Below are 20531 nucleotides of genomic sequence, written 5' to 3'. Positions count from 1 at the left end.
TACTGTCCTGTAGGGTGATAACGACAGAGTTATTACACAAGACATAGAACATATTACACAGGAGAGTATGATACCATTCTCTAAAGTAACGTCATCCATTGAAGCTTAATTTCACTGCACTCTGACCATGATCATCAAACAAGTCTCAAGTAGAATCTACTACACATAGGAGGACACATGAAGCCTCAACAGGTTGTGTCTGCTACAAAATACATTTTTTTTTAAAAAAAATTTAAATAAGGACAATAATTCTACTTGGTAGCATTGTTGTCTTCATATAATACAGCTGATACTTAATTAAAATTCTGAATAAAAGCACAGCCATATCTTTTTTTTCTTAAGATAATTGCTAGCTAGGACTTAATATTCCATTTTTGTATTTTTGAAAAGAATTTTAAGTAAGTCTCCTGAGCCATTATTTTGTACGTTTAGAACAGATAAAATAATCACGGTACACTGATACATGAGCCTAGCTCCTCTCTCAAACACAGAAGCAAACTGCCAGACCAACTCCTGGTAAAGACAACTTTCCTTGTAAGTACCAAATGGAAGCTTTGAAGTACCTCTAATAAGATGAATTTTAAATTAGTTGACTTCTGTTCATAATGGACAAGGGTTTCCAGTGCACTGCATAACAACAAGAATTACTACAGAAGGAATACAACAATATTCTTAATATTTAAAATATCTGAAGAGAGTTGTAGCATGTGCATGATGCAGTGAAAACCAGTATTATCAAAGCAGTGCGTGTTTTAAATGCTTAACATCTCTGTTCACACCAGGAACTTGCTCCTCCAGATAGCCCAGGACAGCTGAGGTTGTACAGCACCTCTGGAGACCACCTATAGTTCAATCCCTCAACTCAGAGAAGGGTCAACAAGGGCATGCTGCTAAGGGTCATGTCCAGTTGGGTTTTGAGTATCTCCAAGGAGCGAGATACACAAGCTACACAATCTCTGAATGCGACCACTTCCACTGTTTGACCACCCTTCAAAAAAGTTCTTCTACTACACTTAAATAGAATTTTTTGCATTTTGATTTGTGACCCATTTCCCTGTAGTGACCACCACTGAGAAGAGCCTGGCTCCATCTTCTTCATTCATCCCATCAGGTATTCACACACATGGATAAGATTTGCCCCAATTCTTTTCTTCTTGACAAGCCCCAGCTGTCCCATCCTCTCCAGTCCCTCAATCATCTTTGTAGTCTTTTATTGGATTACTTCCAATATATCCAGGCCTTTCTGGTACTAGGGAGACCAGAATAGGACACAGTACTCCAGATGTGATTTCCCCAGTGCTGCCCTAAATCTAAAACTACTAAGTTTTAAATTTTACTTCATCCGATATTCTTCATTCTCTCCCGTATTTCAGTTGTTATAAAACAACACAACTTTATCATTTTTCATACCTAGATTACCAGCAACACAGATGTTTAGAAAACCATTTTGTACCTTCTAAAAACATACAAAAGCAAAATTTATTCTAATCCTTTGAACCAAAACACATCAAATTAGCCAGCTATCTACAGATTCTTCAAAGGTAAGGAGGATTTAACTATGCCACTAAATCAGGAAACCAGTCATCTTTCTGTAAGCTAGTCAATTATACCAGTTACTGTTTAGAAATACCTAGTAAACTAAAAGACTTCTGATATCAGAGAATGTTCTTATTTGGTTTGATGGGTTTTTTGGTAGTGGGGGAAGGAGCTGAGAAGCTCCCCCTGCTCCAAACCGAGCCAAGGAGCCATTAGAGGGACAAGAGATGTGCCTCAGCTATTAACATACAAAAGAACTGAGGTAAGACCCGGGCAGAGAAGCACTTAAGAGCTGTGTGGTGGAAGCAGAGCTGTGCTGGTGGTTGGTGAGGAAGAACGGGAAGAGTGTGTCCAAGCAGAAGTTTCTCTGCAACCCATGGTGAGACAGCAGGCACTCATGGAGGAACGTGGTGGAACATTCCCTGAAGGCGCCAGGAGGGGTGAACTTGGCCACTGGACTTGGATTTTGTGGCCAGTGGATTTGCTGCCTGTGGACTCTGATTATGCAGCTTTGGAAGACCCCGGCCCCAGGGGAGTTTGTTCCCGAAACAGCCCATGACTCTGTGGGAAGCCCAGGCTGGAGCAGCTCTGGAACTCGTGGGAAGGACTCATGAAGGAGACATTCTTGGAGGACTCTCTCCCATGGGAGGGACCCCGTGGGGAAGCAGGGAAAGACTGTAAGGAATCCTTCTTCCTCAGGAGGAAGGAACAGCAGGAACCACCAGCCTGTGAATGGACCCTAAACCCCATCCCCTGTCCCCCTGTGCCGCTGGGGGGAAGGAGGGAGAGAAACCGGGAACAAAGTGATTTGGGCCTGGGAAGAAGGGAGGGGTGGGGGGGTAGTTGAGTGAGCAACCATGGGGCTATTTCTTTGTTGCTGTGTTGGGCCCAAAGCATGACAGAGCAAAATAAAGAACTCTTCCTAAAGAAAAAAAAGGAACAACACAAAGCATATACAAATAATAATTCAATCTAAAAATGGCAACAATATTGTCTTAGTTATAACATATTGTTAGAAATATGGGGGAGATTTATGACTTTTAGGACTTGTTTTCAAATTTGTAGTAACAAGGAAGGTTGTAAGCTTATCTTAAAAATTAGGTTTAGTTTTTAGGCAATAAAATTAGGCAATAGTTTTTCACTTACATTTGAGTGTTTCTCCAGCATAAGGGATATGTAGCTTGAACCGATCACAGTTAGGTCCAGGGGTCAAGGATGTACAGCTAAAAATGAAGATAAGAGAAGAATGTGCTAAGCAGTTACAGATCATAGCAGATGCTTCACATTACGCTACAGGGTACAAATGACTGACATAGCAAAGATTATGTGTCTACCAGAAATACTCATCCTCACCATTGTAAGAAAAGGCAGGAAAGATGCAGAAGGCACATTCTTTTTTGATTAGCAGTTCACAGAACATCATGAGAAACTTTAGGACCCAGCTACCACCTTTCCCATTTTAACACACAAAATACACATATAAAATGCCCTGGTTTCAGAGTGCTATTAGAATAATATCAATTAGTCAAAACCATAAAATTATCTACTTTGTATACAATTTTGCAGGTGACAACTCTTTACCTATGCCACAATAACACGGCTACATCCTCCACACGTCTTCCATGAAGACACCCGGGATGTAACCTAATTTTAATACATCAACAGTCATTTTTACTTCTAACTTTCCCTTGTGGAAAAGTCTCACAGGAAGCCTCCACGTGAACAAGTTTCCGAATCAGGCATTTGAGCCTATGACAACTAAGCATGCAAGTTCATGATTTGTGACCATTTCTTATCTCCTATTTATCTAGAACACTGGAACAGCAGTTGGGTCTCACAGTGATGAGCAAGCGTTTAATAAACACAACAGTCACTGAAAAACTGTTTCCCAGAGATAACAAACTTTTTCACATCTTTTAAGTAATGTACCAAAATCTTTGCACAGCAAAGAACCAATAATCACAGCTGCAAAAGGACAAGCAGCAACACAGGAATGATCCCTAGAGTTCTCACAACTGTGGGCTGGTGGGCATACGACAGATCCCAGTAGCAAAAATACTGGAAACCCTTAACAGTTTCCATATCTAGGGATCTTAATAGCCCAGAAGTCTTCTTGCCAGCCTAATATAATTGAGAATTATTTATAGCCCAGCACAAGAGCTACATTTGTTGCCAGCCACTTAAAACTCAAAGCTAATGACTGATCAGCTCAAGACAAAACAAACAGTGAAAAGGTAGACAAAGGTAAAATAACCTGTCTAAGCTTGTATTTCAGATCACTGGTAAAGCTGTAATAGAAACCACTGACAAAAACCAATAAAACAGAATACATGTTTACTAGGCCATATACACAGCCAAAACCAAAAAGGTAGCTAAGCCAGAATGCACAAAAATTTGGATCCTACCTTACCAGAACTATACAACACAGCAATTCCTGCAGCTCTGTCTTACCGCAAAAGGGGCATCATCGCAATTGAGGTAATGTTAATTCTCATTGACACATTCAAAATCCTCCAGAGAGCTGGCTCTGTAATCTCTTTTCTGTTTGAAAGTTAAGGAAACCACATGAACTAGCTAAAATGAAGTTTCCACAAAAATACCAGAAAACATAAGCAAACCATTTGTGTGCACCTAGAATCTAAGACAGAGAACCGGCAGCCTACACTGGCTCAACAAGAATATACTGCATTTTAAAACAATCATTACAGAAATTAGGAAACTGTCCTTGCAAGTAAGAACAAAGCAACACATGTTCCTTCTTCACTTTAGGAAGTGTTTTGCAGTGTCTTGTGAGAGCACTATGCAAGACAATCTACACAGACATAATTCAGCCACAACTACTATCAGATGAGTGCAGATTTGACTGCAAGTTTCAGAAAAGATTCACATCTTGCTTCATCCAGGAAGAAGGCACTGACTGAGCCTTCTTCTAGTAGAATACTACTTCACATTTCATTGAAAGACTGATGACGCAACAGAGATGATGTTTACTAAATGTGTTGATAATGAGCACGACAGCAAAGGCAGCATGCTGGCTGACAGGACCAGAGCTGAAAAATGTTCTGATTTAACAGTCTATACTACTTCTTTTTGAATTAAGTCTAGGTAGGGCTTACCAAAAATGGTATCACAACCCTCACTGGGAGTAAAATTGTGGTCTGCTTGAGAATATGAAAGATTGGAGGTCCAGTGCATAAGAAACAAAAGAACATAATTGCTTCAAAGATGCGGGTTTTTAGTAGGTGAGAACAGCACAACAGGGGTGACCATTTTGGGCTGTTATAGTGACCATATTGGGCTGTTAATCCACTTCATTTAAGTGGATTAATTTAAAAGCTATAGGCATGAGAGTATTATTATCTACTTTCAAGTAATTTCTAAGGCTTACATCACATATAAGTCAACTCTAGGAAGCAGACCAAGAAAAGCAATACAAAAAAATTATTTCAAGTTCTAAAATATCTCTGCAACATCAGTTAATATTTAATGGAAGTTTCTTTCAAAGTATCACAAAGTCACATTCTCAAATACCATAAAAATAACATTGTTGTTAGCTTTTCAACAGACACAAAAAAAACTGTGATCCTGCAAATACCCTACAATCTTTTCTTTTAGCACAATTGGCCATTTGGAAATACTTAGAGAAAGTAAAATATTCTTAAACATTAAAAGTCTGATTTAATGGTAAATGTCCCTAAAAGCAATACTAAGTATTTCTCCCAGTTTATTATACTGTACAAAAGACGTTCTTAATTTTACTGTTCTAGAAGAGATGGAAAGTGACAGTATTCAGACTTTTTTTTCTCCCAAATTACTCTAGCTAGGCTGCGCAAGAGACCTCAATAACTGCAGCACGCTGAGCAACCAAGCAAAAATACATTCAGTTGAAGGGAGGCAGTTACTTTTTAGTATGAACAGTAGAAGCACAAAGCTCCTAATGCAAATCAAAACTTCAGTAGATCTAGTAGTCTCTGTGTGATCTTATTTTGTCAGAAAGCCACAGATAATGGCCTGGCTACAGACATCTCAACACACAGAACCTCTCATAACTACAAACATGCCCAACCCAGAAGCATGGCCTCTATATGCTCCAAAATGTAAGATTTTACATTTTCTGATCCTTTACTTGACATTGTCCACACAAAAGTAACATTGAATAGGAGTAACTTGTAGCGAGGTCTTTTACATTATTATTTTTTTGTCCTATCTCCACAGAGAATGGACAGAACCATAATATCTGGTGTTGAAAATTAATTTCAGAAGTTGACTGAATGTTATGATCAACTGATGTGCTATCTCCCCCTTTATTAATGGAGAAAACATTACATTGCTTTGCACGTCTTCATTGAAATAGTCAATATTTTACATAAGGAAGACATGGAAGCATGAATTAATGCTCTGATGCTCAGGGCAGTGATATGAGTTCTTCATAAGATGATTAATACTATATCACAAGATCTCCCGCAATAGTTTCTCTACTAAAATATCAAAGAATTATCAATTTAACAAGCATCTAGGAAAAAGGAACATCTTTGAATCACTTAAAATCATGCTGCCCTATTCAAAGGAGCTGTGCTGAGACCTACAGTTGGAATCTAGTAGATGGAATTGAGTATGCAAGAAACCATAGCTGAATAGAAAATTCTTCTCCTTCTCAGCAGATTTTAGCTTAATTCCTTGTGCAAATACTGCAGATTAAACTAGAGTTGAGATACATCACATTATAAAACACACATTCCAAGCAGGAGAGACAAGTAGAACATCCCCTTGTTGAATGTTTGATGCATCTTGCAGTTGGTATTGTCTGTGACCTGTTGTGAAAAGGTTTCTTTCACAGTAAATCAAACACATAAACCTGTCTAGAAAGACAGTCTCAGTTGAGCTTAATACCAAGGTTTTCTCTTACATCAATGTATTTGTAATGGACCATTCTGAAGAACTGACTCTTCTGTTTTCAGCTAAAATTATTCCCTTTCCTTCTGAGACAACGTAATATTGTGCAGGATTGAAACCATGTTGATAAGAAGGACTGCGTTAGCCCTAGATTTCAACTTGGTTTTCCTATTAACTAGTCTTCTACAACCATCTCTTGAAAGTATTCCCAAGACAAGAAGTTTTAAATTCTTTGGGCTCTGGTAAAATCTTACTCAAATGTAAACCTGTACCAGCTGAAGGTCATATAAAGACAATTTTAGGGAAAATGGAGGTCAAGTTCCTTTCATAATACAAGAGGCTAAAGAAAAAAATGTAGTAATGATAAGACACAATTCAGTCAGGGGTTAAGAGGCTGAAGATTTTGTCAGCAAGAGTCAAATACAATTCAGAGGCAAAGACAGGTAAATTCTATGTTACTAGTAAGAGGCAGCAAACTCAATACTCCACCCAAAAATCTTATTATGGCATTTGCTAAGAAAAAAACACCTTAATGTTAAAATCAAGTAGAACAGCCTTTGTTGATGCCTTTAGATTCTTTTTTCCTCCCATTTTTGTAGATGGAAATCTGCTCTAGTGTTCCTTGAAGACACAATATTTCATCCCATTTAATTAAGACTTAATTGCAGAATTAACAACAGATGGGTAAATCATCTACAGAGGCATTAAGAATAATTAAAAGTGTATGGATGGGGGAGGAGAATAGAAGGAAGGCCAGCAGGTGACAGGTTTTTGCAAAGACCAGGAAACAGAAAAATGGTGGAAAATCGTATTTTAGAGAGCTGACACTGATGGTGAAAACTTGTATCTTACTGCAGCTCCCTGTAGCACTGTACAAATCTTTATAGGCTCCCAGAGGCCTGCAAATACACAAGGAGAGTATTAAGCAGCTGCTGCTGAAAACTAACAGATCCAACCAAAATTCTGTCAATCAGGCAAAATTTGAAAAGGGAGAGAGTCTAGTCAATCAATTTTCATCTTCAGCTCCTCTTCTTTATACAGCTGATTCTCCTTTACATACATATTTACATTTCCTTGTATGAACATCATGGTACTAACTGGAACTTTTAGAAAGGAGTGGGATGCTGGACAGAACACACACCCTAGGAAATAAACCCCTCACTTTCCTCCTGCACCCACATGCAGATTTGCAATTTTTTAAAGAAGTTCAAATAACTATTTAAAATTAATTAAATTGCCATCAACCTGCTTTCATTAGAAAGAGTATACACAAACATCTAATGACTACTGTCATTAGTAAAAAAATATAGCAGCTACACGTTAACAAATAATGTAGATTTACTTAATATGAGTGACAGTTCACCAAAGCAGATGTTGCAGGTGGGGAGAATTCTGTGCTTGCTTCTAGAACTGCAAATCTCCTCATCTGCCCCAATCTTGTGGCAAGTGTGCAATCTCCTGCAATCTCCCTAAGTACAGCTGTCTCTCATGGAGGCAGATCTTCAGCCCAGCCTCTCTCAGGGAAACAGAGGAAGCAAACATATATATTTTGCAGTAATCTCAAAGAACTTCTACATTAAATGAAAGGACATACAAACACCACAACTGTCACTTTTTTTTTTTTTTAGCATTACATACTCCCTGTTCAGTTAGCCTAGGAAGGCTGATTTTAGAATAGTTCTTCTCCAGTCACAATAGCAAGATGGGTTGGAAAGCGCCACCACCAAAAGGAATATGAAGACAGAGCTGATAACTGGCACCAAATCTAATGTTCTTGCAAGTGTACTTGAAAAAATAACTCTGAAGAACAGACTAGCTCAAAATTTCCATTTGTAAAATCCCAACAGTTTAGGGTGCAAACTCATTAGTATTAGGGCACAAGGATCTAATTATTATACAAATTAAGACAAATTAACAACTGACTAAGGAAGGTTTTCAACAAAATATGCTTTAGAAACATATTTTACAATAAAACAAATTACCTTCGTAAGAAAGATCTTTTATCTATACACAGTAATTTCTTGTAACTCCCTTAAAAAACTACATATGGTACAAATGCTACACGAACAAATACAATGGAAACTTGAATGAAGGAGTGGCTGAAAAATTAACAGAAACAAGAAAATTGAAATGGAACACTTGTAATGCACACTCCAGTAGACTACGCTTTGGTAAATCAACTACTGAATTCACAGAATCATAAACCACCTTTCTGTCACACATTCGGGCAAGGAAAATAAATTAATTATACTGTAATACCAGCTATACCACAAATCCTTGGAACTTATCAGCAAAGTTTTAGAGTATGCAGGAGTGGCAGATACATCCTTTGGATTTACTCATCTCTCTCCCCTCCTGTCAGGGGATCCTGAACAAGATTCAAAGTCCTGTTTCATATTTTCACAACTGGCATTTGCTCATATATTACTTTGTAATGAGTTAAAACCTAATAATCTCTCATGTTCTACTGCTCATTGATGTGAATTTAATTTCTGAAGAAAAAAAAAAAAATCAGACAAGGAACATTTCTGCTTTTAGATTACTCTAAAAAAGAACCATTCTTCCCCAAGTATGAAATGACAACCTACCACCTGGAGTTTTAGATAGTTTTGTTGTTCACAGAAAGAGCACAAATACAGAAAGTCACAAAAGCTAAGCTATTATGAACATAAGTTAAAGTAAGTAATTTAGCATTGTTCAAAATACTGCCTGTAGTAGCCATAAAGACTCTCAAGTTATTTACTAAGTAATTTATTTCATACCATAGAACTGGTCAGTTTATTTGGAAAATGCAATGAATTGGTATCAGAAAAAAACCCCCAATAAGGACTAGAGGCATAGTCCATGTATATATATTTCCCCCCTTTAACCAACTAACTAAATAGTATTAGGAGAGGTCTAGTGATCCTATGTCTTTTTGACATTTTATAGTTTTCTTCTAATGGCAGACTCTTACAGCTTTTTTTGGTAATGGATCTCTATTTCATTTCTTAATCTTATAAACTCTCAAAAGTAACTTGTATCATACAATGACTATAAATTTGGTTCACTGGATATGGAAGTTAGAACAGGCAAGGATCACCAAATCTTGAACATAACTCCAAAGCTCTCAGTTGCACATACATTCAAAATTGTATATAATCCTATATAAACCTACAGAACTGAAGATATAGCAGAAAACCTATGAGAAGATGCCAAATTAAAATACCAGTCATTCTCCTATTTTTGCATTATTTTAGATTAATTAAATTAATTATTTAGATTTAGATTAACATTAAAGATATGCAATAGACTGAAAAGACAGGAAAATCCTAATCTTATACAAAATTACAACAGATCATCCTGGGGAGCCACACCGGCGGAAAATAAGCCCCAGACAGCTGTATGTTATATTTTCTTCAGGAGGTCTGGTTCAAGAACCTCTCACCTCTTCTCACAAAAAGTTCACAGCACCTCAACTGTGCTACTAGCATTTTCAAGGCTACAACATAAAGCATTAAATTAGTCATCACTCACCCCATGGCCACATCTAACTATACCCAAAGAAAGCAGCTCTGTGTACCCTCTTCTTGGTGACAGTTAAAAAAATCCTCCTCTCCCCTGCAAATATATGTTCTTGCCCTCACAATTCCATTCAGTGTTTTTCTCCCAGCATCATGGTAGAAGCTAGACCTGGCCCACCCCTTACCAGTCTCACAGGCACAGAAGAACAAGCATGACTTCCTGCAAAGATGAAACTACTTATGAGCAGAGTCACTTTTGATCCCAGTGAAGAGAGCTGAGACTACCCCAAGTTCCTGTAACTCAGCGTCTTAAACACACGACAACTGCCATGACCTGTCTTTATGCCACTTTCAATACCTCACTTACACCCTCAAGTTCTCCCTCCTTCTTCATCTAAGAAAACTTTATTTTGTCTGTGTGCAACAGGTTAAAACTAAAATATCAAGTCACATAGAACACATTATACCACTTGAAATCTCAAAGGAAATTATAAAGTGTCTTCATTGCCTGTAAATGGCTTGCAGTTGGCCTGAAACAATAACACTTTTATAGGGTTTAAGTTAAGGCTTATAATAAAGATTTATGGCAGCCTGAAAAACAGGACAGCTAGTCAACTGTCTATCAGCTCAGAGAACTCTCATTGCAGAATCATTCTTAACAAAGAATATGAAACATTATTCGCCCACAGTAACAACAAAATCCATGGCTGAAGTGCAAAACAACCTGTAAACCAATTCTTACTCAAGATATTAAGACCAATTTACTCAAGAGATTGAGAAGAAGAGGCAGAAAACAAAGAAAAAATAATGTAAAGTAGGAGACATTTTGAGAGGTCACTGGTAACCCTAGAGCTATAAATAAGAATAATCCAAACAAGTTTTTCTGTTGAACAAGGAACTGACCATTCAAACCAGAGCAACAGATAAGCTGTCAAATTTTTGCTTTAAAAATATTATTTCAGTGATGCACAGGAATCTGTTGGGTTTTTTTAGGGAAATATAATTTTAGAGGGTTTTATATTTGGCTTTTATTTTGTCTCTTCTCCATAATGGAATGCTGTAATTTCCTTTATTTGGATTCTTTACCCTGGAGATGAGAAGGCTGAGAGGAAACCTTATGAATGTATACAAGTACCAAAAAGGTGGGTGCAAAGAAGATGGAGACAGGGTCTTCTCAGTAGTTCCTAATGCCAGAACAAGGGGCAATAGGCATAAACTGAACACAGGAAGTTCCATTAAACATAAGAACAAAACTTCTTTACAATGAGAGTGACAAGGCACGGGAACAGGCTGCCCAGGGAGGTTGTAGAGTGTCCATCTCTGGAGATATTCAAAACAGAAGTTTTCCCATTTATTTCAGTTGGCTGCAATATTAACGTAGCAGAATCAGATTTGCAACACTTGCATACCAGTCTGTCGAGAACAAGCCTCTGATTGCCTCCTATGCTTTTAAAGCCCCTAAACTCTTCAGACAATGACTGCAAACAGGCTAAAACAAACAAACAAAATAATAATCTTTTGTTTCAGCTTCATTGCAAGTGTACATGAGCTATTTAATGTTATGCCATGTACATATATATGCATATGAGAGAGTCAGGTATACATGAAGCATAATTGCATACATAAAGCTGGAAGAACTTACCTACCAGTTACTCAGGAATATATTATTCTCTACTCAGCAGAAGAATAAAAATTAAAAGCCAGTTGTTTCCAGCTTCCGGCGAAATGTGATATGTATCCAAGATATCTGTCCAGCTTCTATTAAACAAATGCTGCATCTGTGTGATGCAAGGGTTTTGAAAAGGGGGAGAAATTGAACCAGATACCAAATTATTAGATTTCTAGCCTTCTTTACAACAAGAAATAAAGTCTTAGGAATTTCTTCTCCTGCAGTGATGCACAATACAAAGAAATTAGACAGACATCTATTACATTAGCTGGAAGTCTGGGACAGAGACCTACAACGTATTAACATAAGCCCTGGCTTTGAAGAAGTGGTCAGTCAGTGAGTTACCAAGGTACAGATAACCAAAACATACACTTAAAAACCTTGACAAAGCACATCTTTCCAACTGTATTTGGCAGATACATTAATACTACATAATGTGAAGCTCTCTTTAAACTAATTACAAACAGTTGGCATTAGTATCAAATAGTTGCTTCTCATTTTTATTAAAGCATAAAACTGGTAGGCACTACACTCAGTTTTTTCAAGGTCAGACCAGAGGAAATCACGCACTGTTGCAGACTACGAATACCAGCAAAGTATGGTACTACATGCAGTGGTACTGCATACCATACTATGAAGTATTTATATTAAACAAATCTTACCTAAAAAGTATGTAGTCGTTCAAACCATAGCCCCGGTTATGGCAATTATCTAACACTAACCATACTTTTTAAATCCTTGCTTTACTCCTAGTACTTGAAACTGACAAATACACACTTTCTTACTGAACAACTTTAAGCACCTTGTTTAAAATTGATGCAAAAAAATGCCAAACTTTGTAGAGGGTATTTACAAAACCATTACCAAATGTATGCACTACACTTACATCTTTATCAGACAGACATTTTGCCTTTGTTTTTTCAACATTCAAAAACAAATGCAGGAGAGAGCAGTCTTTGAACCAAGTCAGCCTTTTTGAACCAGCACAGAAAAATTGTGGTTTGAAGTTCCAGGTACTGCTTCACAGCAACAACTTTCTCTCATTGTCCCATCAGAGCTTCAGTATGTTAAATTTTGCTTGAGTGACAACAAGCTACTAGTTATGAGATGCTTTTTAATGAAATTATTATTCATTCAATGAAATCATTATTAGAAACTGGAATGAAACTACCTACTCTGTGCAAAAGTGATAGCTTCTGACTTATCCAATATACAGTATCAGCTTCTGACTTATCCAATATAACAGTAAAGGACCTGTAAGACAATGCCTCTCTTGGAAACTGTCACATGCTTTCAAGTATACATTTTACCCAGAATATGATTATTTTTTAAAACGGCTTTTCATAGTAATTGTGTTCAGAAGTCACACTCGTTAAAACTTCAAACATAAACAAAATGTATGTTAAAAAACCTGCCTGTAGGTATCAATGTGAATGACGGAATGTGAACGTCCCTCAAGTAATTGAAGCAGAATCTCTCCATTTAAATTAATCAAAAACAAAACGTGAAGCAAAAGCTTCAAATAACCACTAGAGTATTGTAGTAGTATTTCACAGTTAAAAAGCAATATTATTTCATGAAATACTCACGTAAAATGCATATTTACTTTAAAAAAGGAAATGCCCAAAAGAAAAGGAAATACCAAAGCATATTGTAGTCTACTTGATAACACAAAAAAAAAACCACGACTGCTCGCTAGGAAGCAGGGCAATAAAGTTATAAAATGTCTTATTACATCTTGATAGTGGTTTTGCATGTTAAAGTCTACTCCAGATATTACCACATTCTTTTCACCATTCTTCATACATGTTTCTTTGGAACATAACTAATTGTAAACATAGCTCAGTATCAAGCAAAGAGGAAGAAATCAGCAGTGAAACAGACAGGTGCAAAGGACAAAATACCAAGATGGTTTACTACAAAACAGTTACATAAAAATTCCACAATTAATTTCCTCATACATATGGAACAGTATAGGCAAACAAATATGAAATTAAAAATTTTGTTACGAGTGGATATCTAAAAAAATAAAGCTTAATGTATGCAGCTTTAAATCACTGGATTCATTTTGAAGTTTTGCCTGGTGCAACACATCAAAGCAATTTTAAAAACAAAATAAAGTTAAGTTGAGTAAGAATAGGCTTGCAGCATAATTTGAAGCTCAAGCACAGACCCTGAAGAACAGCTGTAAGGAAAAAAAGTTCTTAAAGGCAATGACCACCACAAGTATGTTTTCACCATTGTAATACACCACAGGAAAAGCAGCAGCCTCTTAAATAACTGGATTCTATGTTATACAATAATTAGATACCCTTTATATAGGAAAGTGTCCTCTATTTCTAAATCTACCTAATGACAACTTTTCTCTATTCAAGATCTTCCCTATGGTTATATGTATAAATGCTAAGAAAAATGTCATTGCCACAATTCAGTTGGTTATAAGTAGATTTTAATACCTAATTAAGATGGGTCATTATTTCAAAGAAGTACCACTGGAGATTAACTGAATGCTAAAATATATAGCATTGACAATTGGCAACAGTATCTTCTTTGGGTCCAGAACAAAGTACTGTCCTATAAGAGTTAAAATGCTTTGATCCACTCTGTTGTCTCGAATAATGTCTTTTTTTAATGCAACATAGATGCTCGACAGGGTTTTCTTATCACCAGTATCAATGCTGCTAAAGGTGCTATATTTCAGATGTGATCTAACATTCAGGTTCTGTTTTTGTTCACTACTCACAATTTACTGTTTAGTGTTTACAAGTAAGAAGATAACCGCTCTGCAGATTTAGCAACCTAACTCGTTATTACTATTACTACTGAAAAGTTTTTCTTTCCTGTTGTGTCATATTGCTGAGCTCAGTTCAGGTGTACTCACATTACTTTACTCACTCTGCATAAGCAGTAGCCATATAATTCCTATAAATAGGACTTCATCTTGAAAGTCCTATTCATAGATGTAAATGTATGTGTCTGACGAGACTGGTGCTGTCTAATAAGTTTGTAAACACACAGACATTATGGAACTGTAACATATCATTATATAACATTTACATACTCAAAGACTGCAAAACAATAAGATTTCCTTACTATGACATACTTCCCTCCCACACTTGCAAGGAAAGCAAATTAACATATCAGAATATTTTACACCTTTAATCTAACATCGGCTCTTTAATACAGTTTATAAAACACAACAAAACTAAGTTTATCTCAGCAATAAATTAGAACATGCGCAAAGTTAGTTTTTTACTAAAACAATCTGACATATGGATTGACTTTTCAAATAATAAGACTTAATATGTTTGCAATTCAAAATAAACTGACACGGTAGTCTATAAACCTGATCTTGCACTGACAAAATAAAAGGGAAATTCCTTCTACTTCTGAGTTGAGAACCCCAAAATCAAGGCTCTGAATGGGCAAGGCCTTGGGGTTTTTACTCAGTTCAGCATGTTACCATTATTCCTGGTTAAACTCAGCTTCAGTTTCTAAAACCTAAGAAATTAGAATGGATGGATCTACAGGTTTTTTTATATATATATATATGTATATATTTACTTATTTTTATTTTATTTTTTGTTGTACATTTTAAAGCACTGGTTCATGAGAAAACCAGAGTAAATACAGTAACCCCTAATTTTCTATCAGAGCAACAGTGTGCTACATGACAGTGGAGCACCTATGCAGGTCCTTCCCTTGACCCAGTTTCTGAACTCACAGTACTTACAAATAGTCACATTCATTTGAGATTATGTACTACTTTTTATTTAATCTCAAACATTTAATCTAGTACCTCTTCCTCACCTTCCTGTTCCACTTCTTAATATTGAAGGCTGATTCAGCCTTACTGAAACTGAAGAGAGTTTTGCAAATAATGTTCTGAACTTCATCCCTATTACTCTAACAACTGTTTTTCTCAATTTTCTCCTGTATAGGTCCAATCTCTATGTCCTTATACCTCTGTTGTTTTCGAGTGCATATCACCTACATTTGCCTCTGCCTACTATTTCCTCTGCATGGTCACTTCTGTCTTTAAAAAGTCTTACTGAAAGTGAAAGTATATAGCGGTTTGAATAATCTTGTGATGTGAGGATAGGAGAGTAAACCAACATTTGTCAATCCATTTTTGGACTCTCAGAGCCCTACAAAGTTTTCTTTTAGAGGCAGACTCCAGGAAAAAAATTTAAACCTACTTGCAACACAGTGGGTTCGGGATTTTCTTATTAATCACCTGACATGGGCATCTCAAAAACAGTCTGTGGAGTCCCAAAGGCTCCTCACTGAACTAGATCTTGAGTTATAGAAGGGACTTCTCTATAATTCTGTGATGCACCCATGCTCTCTTAAGTAATTTTACACTGTTTAGCTGTGCAGTGACATCATAAAGCACTAAATCACAAGAAAATTCTTATTTCCACACTGATGTGTAAATTCAAATTTTTCTATTATAAATAAGCTAAAAATTACTTACTTGTAACAAACAACAAATATACTTCCTAAAAACTCACATGCATGAAATTAATACTTAAAAACATTTCAAGCAATTGTTAATAAATCCTGTTGAAAATAATGCTTTTAAGAAATTTGTTTGTAAAAAAACCAAACACCAAACCTTAAAAACTACTTCCCGACTACAGATTTTTTATTATCCCAACTCCACCTCCTAAAACATTCAAGCCATAAAAAAGCCTCAACATAAAGAATGAGGTTCATCTCTATGTTCCACTAAAAAAAAAGCTACACATTGCTAGAACTTGCATATAGCTGAGCCTATGCCTTTAGACAAGATACGGGACTGTATTTGTGTTGTAGACTGCATGTTCAACACAGTTACTACACAATTTAAATCACTGGTTTCGGATGGCAGGCCCAGTTGAGGGCAGCTTTTATATAGCTATAGCTACGTGTTCTTTTTATCTTTTTTTGTATTCACTTCTCTCAGATTCAACAGGAGAAATTTAAGATAGCTCCCATCTCAGCCTTCCTAGAAGACTATAGGTCAAGAGAAAAGCAAGATCTAGCGTGAAACGATAGCAGCAAATGTGTTCAGACTGTCTCACATAACCTGCAAGCCGAAATGCCAAGCCAGACAACACTAATAACAAAGTTATAGCTTCTTAGATCTCCAAGGAAATCTGTACTGACAACTGCACCTTACAGGGAGAGAATGGCTCCTTTCAAACTATCCCTCTCAGTCACACCTCCTTCCTGAAAAGGCATTTAAACTGCCAGCCAAGTACCCCCCAAACTCTCCAAGAAAACATGATAAAGCAGCCTACAGAAGGATATTAAACAAAGATTTCAGCAGAACTTAATTTTAAACAACAGTGATTAGTGATGGTTCTCAAGATCTATTGGTTTATACTATCATTCAAAATTATACACAAATCATTAGTTTGTACAAAAGTGGTTATTTAGACACCTTAAGCTAAAGTAATTTCAGGCTTTGAACCCCAGTATCCCACAAATAACTGAATCGGGGATGCTGTTAGATGCCCAACTCAAAAAATAAAGCAATTTCTGACATGTCTCATCTTAAGTATTCTTTTATCAGCCATGTGGGGAGTCTCCCCTCTCTGTACATTGCCTAAAGTAAACTCTATTTTTCACATTTCCTTTTCCTACTCTGTGTATTATTCACAGAGGTTACACACCAGAGTCCCGTTGTACATGTGGAGCCCAAACTGTATTACTATCTGAAAACTATTCTGAACCCTTCAATGAAAAATAAAAGGAGTATCTTGGACTATTTCAAACACTTGGTCCTACAGCCATTTGATGTACTGATCTTGAAGGAGGTCAAATAGAGGAACAGGTAATTTTTTTTCTTACTTAGCATATTCATGGCTACAGGTAAGGTCACACAAATATATGTTCAAGTTTTTAATCTAGAGAAAAAATCCAGTAGGCAAGTGATCAACAGGATAAAGCATTTACAACTCTCTCACTGCTGAAAACCAGCAGTATCAAGTGGCAGAGATGAAAGTGTTTTAACAAGATTATTATTGCCAACAATATGACAAATTAAGTCTCCCAACTACAGAACGGTAGTAAAACAAAAAATAATCTAGCTAGTACGTCAGCTCCAGATATACTGGAAATACTTAAATACAGATGAAACTAGTAAAATTTAGCCCTGAAAATACATCTTATCTGTAAGGGGTCAAACATTCTTTATGGATTAGGAACTCACCCAGATTTCAAGTCTGTAATCCGTAAACAATTAGTAGCATCCAGTCCTACTTTTCCATTTCTGACCACACTGGAAATGAAGGGTGAGAGCGCTGGAGAAATTCTGTTCAAGGCAACTTCAGGTGACATTTTAGTATGTTCCTCTTTCCTTTTGTCCTGAGCTGCATGGGAATGAAAGGGAGAAAAATACTTTAAAATATTCTATTTATCTGATGGAAATTCACATGCACTCTGCAAACATGAAAGGAAAAAAGCTAAGCATGCAACTGATCAGGAAAGTAGAGTAACTCAAGTGTGCAGTTTTATAAAGAAAAAATAAGCACAGGTCATTTTTCTTCTACCTCTGCAACTTTCAATGAATCCCATTAATTCAATGCCAAACTTACATCCTATGCTCTTTTAATTAATATTCTGTCCCTACAAGAAAGAAATAAAAACGGAGGGCCATTCCGACACTTCACAGCCTAGCCCTTCTTGTGAGCTTTTCCTTTAGGAGTCTGTAATTGACCAGCCACATTTGTTCCACTTCCATTGAAACCAGTGGGACTTACATTACTCATTGCAAGAAGTCCAAGGGTTTGATTATCTCTTCTTGCTCTCATTCTTAATTTCTAATACCACTAGCATAACCTTAATCACCTTTTACATTACTTCAATAGGTAGCTATTCACAGCATTTCACAATGCCTTTTAAACTTTCAGCGGGATCACCATACTCTTTAAGAGGCATCTTCATTCACAAAACAGATGAGGAAGCTGAGAGACACACAGTTTAAGCACAGCCTTTTTAGAAGTGCTTGCAATTTTGTGACCTAATGCTAGACCACCTAGGCCACAAAGCACACTTTAAGAACCTGCTGCTTTTCAACTGGAACACAGGAACCGAGCATGCACCCGTTTTAACTCCCTGCACCACAAAAAGGCTGGATAGAGAACATGGACAACAACAGACTGGTAGAAGTGGGAAAAAGGATAAGTAATCTATTAAAATGCTAACTTAACATAGTCATATTCTTCAGCACAGAGTTCCAGATTAAAATTAACTGAACTCCAGTTTTAGAAAACAAAGCCATAAACGGTTGAAGGTAACAAATACGCCATTGACTAGCAGGGCAGAAGAGCTTCTTTAACTCAGACCATTGGAAGACAATTTTAAAAGCATCCATTTAACTGAAACACATCGATACATACTGTATTTACGTCCTTACAAAATGCTGCATGTGGGCTGCAGCAAGTTGTTCTATAAGAATGTGAAAACTCCTGACAATAGTTGCAATTTTCTACTGTTTCTAATACTCAGCTTACAAGCATTAGTTGGTAACTAATGCATATTCTATAAACCAGTAATTCCCTGTAACTGGTAGCAACATTAAAGTTACACATTTTTTTCTCATGGAAATACAAGTCAATGTTCAAAAAGAAGTATTTATCCTGGCTATTCAGAATGTATCCGAGTAAGGCACAGGCCAGACACTTGAAAACAAACACAAAGACTAAGGTAAGATTTCCTAGAACCAGTAATTATCTTTAATACATTGGTTCTTACATTGTTATGGCAGCGAAGAAGCTGAAGACAAAATATCCATGTCCTCACGTATAATGTATTCTCTTTATATACATGATTTGCCATAATTGACAATGGGCAACAACTTAAATTTTCTTAGCAAACACCTACAGCAATTTAAGATGCTACCTCCTGTTTGTTACTTTCCTCCCCAGAATAACTGCCTATTCACCTTTATTCTTCCCCAGAGGAACCAAGAGAACACAAACCCATACTAGACCTATTTCAGTGCAAAGTCCAGTGGCTTAGATTGAACAGCTAATACAAATGAGTTTAAACTAAAATGCTACTTTGTACACGAGTGGCTAAACCAGGGCAAACGTCTCAATCCACCAGCTCTGCTGTAGGGAGAAAAATTTCAAGCGGGGTCAGCTGTACTGATGAAGTTAAGAACTTTTGAAATCATTAAAAACACGTTGAAAAACAAGCTATCCTTTTGGCAGTCTTAAGTTGACAGACATTAGAATTGTTTCTGATAATGACACATTTTAAGGGGAGTGTGTTATCAGGGTAGAATTGCGAGACATAACCATGTGGTGACCAAGGTTGAACAGATGAACTTGCAAAATAAACCGTAGGATATGATTCCTTACCTTTTTGTTAATGAATATGCAGATATTGTCAAAACATGTAAATAACTGCTAGGATTTTTTCCTGGTTATATTGCATAATTTCTTCAGCACCCTCAATACCTTGCACATAACAAGGCAGATACCCAACACTTAAAAGGGTCACTATCAAACTCACCAGTTCATTTTGTAAACAAAGGTCTTTACAAACTATAATATAAATAGTAACATTTTTAAGTTTCAATTGTCATACTTTTTTTCACCTCCCCAGCTTAATTTTTCCCACAGCACTGGAAAGAGAACACAAGCTCAAGGGAATCAGCAAAAACAAAACTGAGTAGACTGCTTCCCTCAAAAAACCAAAACATCTGAAAGAAGTAAACAAACTAAGAGTTGTATCTTCGCGACTCCAGGCAAATGTAACAAAAGTTTCATCATCTTCCTAGCCACCATAAAATCCCAGGCATCACTTCCAGCACAGGAGTGTCCACATGCGAGATACTCTCTCCCCCCACCACAGGGCCCGACACCAGGTGTGAAGCCGTAGGGCGGCGAGGTTAACCCGCCGACGGAGGCCTCGAAGTGTGGAGGGCCCGTTCC

General features: G+C 36.8%; 1 protein-coding gene across 1 annotated transcript in view; it reads right to left on the bottom strand.

The window, feature by feature from the left end:
* Positions 1-17952, bottom strand: part of BRE (brain and reproductive organ-expressed (TNFRSF1A modulator)) — a 170871-nt gene extending 152919 nt beyond the window's left edge. The window contains exons 1-2 of the mRNA XM_010004931.1: positions 17801-17952; positions 2683-2759 (exon numbers count right to left, since the gene is read on the bottom strand). Of these exons, the coding sequence (XP_010003233.1) occupies positions 2683-2759; positions 17801-17928 (205 nt within the window). The 5' untranslated portion in view covers positions 17929-17952. The remainder of the gene's footprint in view (positions 1-2682; positions 2760-17800) is intronic.
* Positions 17953-20531: the final 2579 nt, after the last annotated feature.

The sequence above is a fragment of the Chaetura pelagica genome, unplaced genomic scaffold, assembly GCF_000747805.2.
Source record: "Chaetura pelagica isolate M959 unplaced genomic scaffold, ChaPel_1.0 scaffold13, whole genome shotgun sequence".
NCBI lineage: Eukaryota > Metazoa > Chordata > Aves > Apodiformes > Apodidae > Chaetura > Chaetura pelagica.
This window is presented reverse-complemented; position numbering and strand designations above follow the sequence as displayed.